The sequence below is a fragment of the Hypomesus nipponensis genome, chromosome 9 (genome assembly GCF_054491055.1).
Source record: "Hypomesus nipponensis isolate SF chromosome 9, ASM5449105v1, whole genome shotgun sequence".
Lineage (NCBI taxonomy): Eukaryota > Metazoa > Chordata > Actinopteri > Osmeriformes > Osmeridae > Hypomesus > Hypomesus nipponensis.
The window spans coordinates 1,497,446-1,505,000 of NC_140369.1; the positions used below are offsets into that span (position 1 = coordinate 1,497,446).

Sequence of the window (7,555 nt, forward strand, 5' to 3'; positions counted from 1 at the left end):
TCACCCAGCTCACAGACTCACCTCACCCAGCTCACAGACTCACCTCACCTCACCCAGCTCACAGACTCACCTCACCCAGCTCACAGACTCACGTCAGGACGCTCGTGTCTCACTCTGACATCAACACAGCCTATATGTGAACAGTAAATGTTGTTTTGAGTCAAGTAAAAATGAAAGGTTAACACAATAGTCAACATAACAGTTCATAAAACATAAATGATAAACATTATCATGAGTGTAGATAATAACCTCCATCTCTACAGCTCCCAAGGCTGACCAGAGGGCCATGGACAAAGCCATGCTGTCGGTGAAGGCATCTGGGCTGCAGCGGTCTCGCTCAGATGCAGGCAGGGACTTCCGTAAGCCTCCCTCAGGCCTGGCCAAGCCCTCCTACTCCTCCTACAGGAAGACCCCTCCCTCCACCGGCACCGCCACTGTCATCACAGCAGGGGGCGCCACCCTCTCCAGCGGCTCGTCCACCCTGGGGAAGATCCCTCGGTCCTCCGGGATCCCTGTGAAGCCTCTGGCTGGAGGAGGTGAGGTGTGGAGGGGAGGAGGAGGTGAGGGTTGGAGGGGTGGAGGAAGTGAGGGTTGGAGTGGAGGAGGATGTGAGGGGTGGGGAGGAAGAGGTGAGGGGTGGAGGAGGTGATGGGTGGAGAACAAATACTTTGTTACTCTGTACTTAAATTCTGGTATCAGTACTTTTTCAAAGTTTCAAAAGGTTTTCTAAATATTTTCAAAATAAGGTTGAAAAAGGTAAAAAAATATATTTTCAAAAGGTTTTGAAGAAAAAAGTTTTGAAAGGTTAAAAAATATGTTTGTAAAAAACGTTTTGAAAAAAAAGTTTTGAAAGTTAGACTAGACCTGGCATTAAAACAGCTTGTAGCTGTTTCTCGTTTGCATGCTTCCCTGACCTTAATAAAATATGATGAGAGGTGGCAGATTTCCTAGAATGTTGGAGTGAGTGGTGAGGTTTAATCAAATGAATGGCAAATTTAAGCAGTTGTCAATAATGCTAGTCAAAATTCTTCATGAACAATACCGCTATGTGAGGGATGCAATTCACGATTTGAAGACATGCTTTCTAGTCTCAAGCTTGTACGATAGTGTTATTTCCAAAACGCAATAAATACGCCACATATCAGCACAAAACTGCATGCTAGCTCATTCTTGTTGTGGCTAATATATCTGCTGACTATCTTTTCCTCCATGGACAGATTTAATGTCAGGTAGCAAAATTCGTCATTTTAAACTAGCTAGCTGCTAGCCTGGCTCTGCCCTCTTACGTACTTCCACTCAATTTGGATTTTGCTTCCGTACTAGGTCAGGGATTTCAGTGCATCAGTCGGTTTTCAGAAACACATTTTTTGTAGGTCCAATCAGTGAACAGAGGGAGTGGCTGAGAACGATGACGTTGATGTGGTGCTCTATCTTTCTTTGCTGAGTTTTGTTGATGGCCATGATGTTGTGGCCCTCCTCCTCACAGGGGTTGGGAAAAGTGAGATTTACCTACTTAGCTTACGACTTAGCATGACATGAGACGAACAATTCCTCTCCGCTGCGGCTCTTAGGTTGCGTGTCAGGTGGGGTTTCCGGAGGCCGAAAGAACAGTTTCGACGCTACGGCCAGCGAGCACGGCTTCCTCGGTCCCAACGCCCGGAACAGCGTCCAGTACCGCAGTCTGCCGCGGCCCGCCAAGTCCAGCACCCTCAGCCTCATCGGGCGTCCCGCAGCGCGCACCCCCAGCTCCAGCATAGACGCCGGTCTGCTCAGCCTCAAACCTCTGCCCTCCCCCGGACCCCCCAGGTCCAAGGATCCCAGCGGAGGCAGCTCTAAGGCGGGCGGGCGAGCTAGCTCAGGCCCGGTGAACCTGACGGACCGTGAGAAGGAGAAGGAGAGAGCCAAGGCCAAGGCGGTGGCCTCAGATGGGGACTGTGGCTCTCTGAAGAGGGAAAGCAGTCATGTGGAGTCGGGGGAGGCATGCGTCAAGCTGCACGGCCTCCGCAGGACCAGCAGCAGCAAGTACCCCGAGCTGGCCTCACCCACCACCCCCAGGTACACACACACACACACACACATACACACACACATAGAATCATAACATATTGACTTTTTTAAATTACAGGTTAGATTATTGCGCCAAAGTTTAGATAGGCGATAAGTAAACTCTCAATAGGAGCAGGACCAAATTATTCCAATGTACCTGTACTTACAAATACAATTGTAAGTGTCTATTTAAGTGTATTCTTGATACACGTGATGATATGTATGATTCCTAGGATGCTGAGCAGCAAAGTGCTAGGCCGGCCCCCCAGCCTGGCCCACCTGGACAAGGGGAACTCCAACAGCCTGGACTCCTGCATCACCCTCCAGGATCTGCCCCCCAAGGTGCCCCCCTTCTCCAAGCTCCAGGATCTGACTGGCTCCCGCCTGACCCCGCGCCTCACCCCCAGCCCGGCCCCCGTCCTCCACATCGACTCCCCGGGCTCCTACCCCAGCCAGAGCCTCAGCCTGGGGGGGTCACCCCTGCTGTACCCCAAGCTGGCTGGGATGCACCGCAGCATGGAGAGCCTGCCCCTGCAGATGAGCGTCTCTCCGGCTGGAGGATACCTCCGGCCCGAGGCCAGGGAGCGGGATGGGGACCAGGAGGAGAGGAGGGGCACCTGGAGGGCAGGAAGCAGGACCTCTCTCAACCTCCCTGACAGGTAACAGCCCCTCGCTGGTCTGGATGAGGGCATCAGAAACAGGTTGTCAGCTGCTTGTTATTTTGCTGTTTAAATCAGGTGGTCGACTAAGTGAATATCTGTTTTGTTTTTTTCCGCCTGTCAGTTTGCAGACGGATAGGAACACTCTTCCCAAGAAAGGATTGGGGTAAGAAATGTTCTAGATCTTTCTCTCGTCTGTTCTGGAATCTGTTCTAATAGACACATTTCAGCTGACGCAGCATCTGTTCTAGAACACAACGCTTCTTCTAGAACTAACCGGAGCCTGTTGCTGAGAGCGAGGTGTTCACCCTGGTGTGCTGTGTGTCAGGAGCCTGTTGCTGAGAGCGAGGTGTTCACCCTGGTGTGCTGTGTGTGCAGGACGTACGGCTCGAGCCAGCAGGCGGAGGGGGAGGGGAAGGAGAGGCGGCACTCCCACACCCTGGGTAGCATGACGGACATCGATAGCCCCCCCCAGCTGCCCTCCCCCACCCACCACTATCCCCCGTCCTCAGGCAAGGTCCCGCTCACCAACATAGGTAAGTCTAATACACACACACCTCTCTCTCTATCTCTCTCTCTATCTCTCTCTCTCTTCCTCTCCATCTCCCTCTATTTTTCAATCTTTGTCACTATCTACTAGTACTGGTCAGCACACTGCATTTCCTTTCTCTATTTTCTCTCTCAAGAAGTACAGGTATCTCTTAGTATCTCCATTAGATCCAGTTCACACAGGATCAAAAGGTCCCATTCATATCACATAACAACATATGGCCGCTGTTATTTTGACATCATTAGTCAGGAATGGTTCCTTATCACATTAGAACACCTCCATACAGCGCAGTGCTGGTCATATCCAGTTCCCTGGTGACAGCCTTGGCTGTTGGGGTGGAACATGGCTCTGCAGGGTCAACTGAGGCCGGCCAACACTGTTGTGGAACCAGAGTATCTGTTAACACTGAGTCATCTAGAAAAGGTGCTATCCCTGTGGGTGCGTGTGTGCTTGCCTGTTTGTATGTATGAATATTCCTCTTAAAAAGGTAAGAATATTTCTCTTAGAATCCACTGTCAGTGTCTGTCTCTCTAACCCCTCCTCCTCCTCTCCCCTCCTCCATCTCCTCCCCCCTCTTCTTCCTTCTACCCCTTCAACTCCTCCCCTCTCCTTCTACCCCTCTACCTCCTCCCCACTCCTCTTCTCCTCTCCTCCTCCCATCTCCTCTCCTCCTCCCCTCTCCTCCTCTCCTCCCCCCTCTCCTCCTCTCCTCTTCTCCCCCCTCTCCCCCTCTCCTCCTCCCCTCTCCTCCTCTCCTCTTCTCCCCCCTCTCCTCCTCTCCTTTCCACCTCCTCTCCTCCTCTCCTCCTCTCCTCCTCTCTTCCTCCTCTCCTCTCCCCCCTCTCCTCTCCCCCTCCTCCTCCCACAGTGGCGCCCATTCCCAGCTCCGCCCCCAGAATCACACGCTCCAATAGCATCCCTGCCAACGAAGCGACCTATGACCTGTATGGCTCCTCCCCTCTGGGCAGCAGCGTGTCCCTGGCTGACCGGCCCAAGAGCATGCTGCGCTCTGGATCCTTCCGCGAGCCAGGAGAGGATGGTGAGTCACCAGCCCCCATCCGGGACTCCTCTCCCTGGGTCGTAGACCAGATACGCCCCCCTGATTCTGGAGGTTGGAGCTACCTTGCTTCAAGCAGGCACCAGTCACACACACTGATCTAAATCCTTTTTATTTACATGGGCTTGATATGGCTTTATTGGAGAGAGACAGTTAGAGATGGATTGGAAATGTGTGGGAGAGGCAGAGAGAAGCAGAGAGAGGCAGCGAGAGACAGAGAGAGGTAGAGAGAGGCAGAAATGTTGGGAATCAAACCCGGGCCACTGCATGTCCCCTCCAGTTTAGACCAGTGATATCAGGAAGCCTGATAATGAGCCGACTCAGTCAGATGAGAGTAAACTCAAACTAAAAGGTATTAAATAAGAGCTTTATATATGGCCAGTATATTTATATACTGTATATGTTTGGAGACAATTGTAAGTGTAGCTAAAAAATGTACTTATTTGCATCCTTATTGACAACTTTAATGTACGTATTTATGTTTGAACTTGACTATACTAGAAGTATAACATTATGTTCTTCTTCTGTGGTTTTTCTTTTCAGTCCACGGCTCCGTCCTCTCTCTGGCCTCCAACGCCTCCTCCAGCTACTCCTCTGTGAGTCAGGTCGTTAGCGGGGCTATCTGCTCAGGTCGTTAGCGGGGTTATCTGCTCAGGTCGTTAGCGGGGTTATCTGCTCAGGTGGTCCTAGTGGACCGCACTTTCTGTACAAATACAAATGTTGTGTTCTCAGAGTCGAGCAGGAGTCCTGTCCTGCTGGCTTCCTAAATTGTCAGACCAGCGCATGATCTCAGAACATGAGAGTATTTGAAATGTTTTGGTGTCCCCTGATGTTTATGTCGGGAGTCACGTGACAGGATGTGGCAGGCTGCCCTGTGTCTGATACCCAGAAACACCCCGGGCCAGGTTTCACACCTGCTGTCTCGAGTAGTCTTATAGGATGCAGTGTTTACCCTGGAACACCTGGTGTCCTCAAACACCCTCTGCTCTGCTCCCATGTTCACTCTGCCCATCTCTTCCTCCCTCCTTCCCTGCCTGTCTACTCCAACCCTCTCCATCTCTCCTTCCCTGCCTTTCTACTCCAACCCTCTCCATCTCTTCCTCCCTCCTTCCCTGCCTTTCTACCTCCAACCCTCTCCATCTCTCACTCCCTCCTTCCCTGCCTTTCTACCTCCAACCCTCTCCATCTCTCACTCCCTCCTTCCCTGCCTTTCTACCTCCAACCCTCTCCATCTCCTTCCTTCATTCTCTCTCTCACTCCCTCCTTCCCTGCCTTTCTACCTCCAACCCTCTCCATCTCCTTCCTTCATTCTCTCTCTCACTCCCTCCATCACCCCTTTCTACCTTCCACCCCACCCAACCCTCCCTCTCCCTCCTTCCTTCTCTCTCTCCCTGCCTGCCTGCCTCCATCCATCCAACCCTCCTTCACTCACTCCCTCCCTCCATCCCCCGCTTTCTACTTCCCTCCATCTCTCCCTGTGTCAATCCCTCCCTTACAACCTCTCTTCCTCCCTCTTCCTCCTTTCTTCTCTCCTGTGTCTGCTCCCCCCTGCTTGCTAAGACTGAGGAGAGGATGCAAGGAGAGGTAAGACTAACCAACCTTTTCTTTTCTTCATCTCACCCTCTTTCTCTTTTCTTTCTCCTCTCTCTTTCTCTCTCTTTACGACACTGATGTATGTTTGTGTTCATATGGTCATTCCCTTCAACTTGTTGCTAGCGTAAGGGGAGCCATTATCGACCTGCTAGCTGTGAACACTCGTCAAGAATTTGACAAAAATATAAATGTTTAATGTGTACATACACACCTATATCAAAACACTGTGTACCATGACAATACAGTTGCCTGTAATCTGATAATATAATATTCTACCTGGTCTGCTTCCTGGATGTGTGTCTTTGCAGCAAATCCGCAAGCTGAGGAGAGAGCTGGAGACATCTCAGGAGAAGGTGGCCAACCTGACCACCCAGCTGTCTGCCAACGTACGTATACCTAATCATCTGGATGTATACAGCTCATTTATGACACTTATTTATATACAGACATGGCAAAAGCAGACACATCCTCCACTCAAGTAGAATTACAGATACTCAAGTTTAAAAAGAATGGTAAAAGTACTGACTACACAAGTTTTAAAAAGTGTAAAAAAATATTTTTGAGAAAGTTTTGAAAGGTTTAAAGATGTATCTTTTTTTGAAAGGTAGAATTTTTTTTTGATTTTTTTTTTGGTAAGGTGTAAACTACGTAAAAAAATAATAATCTAAAATAGGTTTGCCTCATTAATGAGTACTTGATGAGGACTCTACTGTACTCTAGTTTGCTCTCTCTGTTCTCCTCTACCCTCTCTTTCACTCTGTGTGAAAAAGTTTGTGAAAGGTTGAAAAATAAAAAAATCAGTAAAAATCCTCTCAACACTGACTAGATGAACACTACCCAGTAGCATGCTTCTTCTCTCTCTCTCTCTCTCTCTCTCTCTCTCTCTCTCTCTCTCTCTGTCTCTCTCTCTCTCTCTCTCTCTCTCTGTCTCTCTCTCTCTCTCTCTCTCTCTCTCTCTCTGTCTCTCTCTGTGTGCATTACTAACTGTCCTTTCCTGTGGTCTGACTCCAACCTGCTAACAACCCTGGCCTCTGCTACCCTGCTACTGCTCTACACTGTGGGTTTGGGTGTGTGTGCGTGCGCGTGCGTGGCAGGTGAGATCATAGACATAATAAAGAGTAGACGAAGCATTGACCGCTGCTGCCTCCTGGCGCTGACGAGCCGTGGGGCCGCCATCTTGGAAAGGTCCCTCGCCCCACTCAGTGTAATCTGTTTGGCTGGGGCAATGAGCTGTCAGCGCATTTAATTAATCATACCGAACTGAATACCGGACTGATTTTCACATGGTTTGCTTTGCTGCAAAGGTCATACATGTAACTATGATACAGGACATGGTTATTCTTTTCACAAAATACAACCAATAGTATGGTAATGTTAAATCTTACTTGTGAAAAGTAATCCCCTGATCCCTGTTTGAGATTGTCCGCCGATTTGAGCAGGAATATGGTGCACAGTGCCGGCATCTTGTTTATTCTGCTGCTAAGCAACTAGGAATTTGCCCTGTCCAAGATGGCGGCAGAATTTATCGCGCCCAGCAGCCAATGCGGCGTCTACTCTTTATTATGTATATGGGTGAGAAGATGTCCCTGGCCTAACAGACTTGTTCCTCTCTCCCTATTGCTGTTGGCTCTCTCCCCTGCGGGATTCTGC

At 49.8% G+C, this 7,555-nt stretch overlaps 2 protein-coding genes across 2 annotated transcripts in view; both read left to right on the forward strand.

Moving 5' to 3' along the window:
- The first annotated feature begins 201 nt into the window (after nt 1-201).
- On the forward strand, nt 202-2,709 carry LOC146272260 (neuron navigator 1-like). Its single transcript, XM_084705146.1, has 3 exons — nt 202-536; nt 1,572-2,055; nt 2,280-2,709. Exons 1-3 carry the CDS (start codon nt 287-289, stop codon nt 2,707-2,709), a joined length of 1,164 nt encoding a protein of 387 aa, XP_084561272.1. The 5' UTR covers nt 202-286.
- A 118-nt stretch (nt 2,710-2,827) lies between these two features.
- Nucleotides 2,828-7,555, forward strand: part of LOC146272261 (neuron navigator 1-like) — a 10,064-nt gene continuing 5,336 nt past the window's right edge. The window contains exons 1-5 of the mRNA XM_084705325.1: nt 2,828-2,871; nt 3,084-3,241; nt 4,124-4,294; nt 4,856-4,908; nt 6,214-6,291. Of these exons, the coding sequence (XP_084561451.1) occupies nt 3,154-3,241; nt 4,124-4,294; nt 4,856-4,908; nt 6,214-6,291 (390 nt within the window). The 5' untranslated portion in view covers nt 2,828-2,871; nt 3,084-3,153. The remainder of the gene's footprint in view (nt 2,872-3,083; nt 3,242-4,123; nt 4,295-4,855; nt 4,909-6,213; nt 6,292-7,555) is intronic.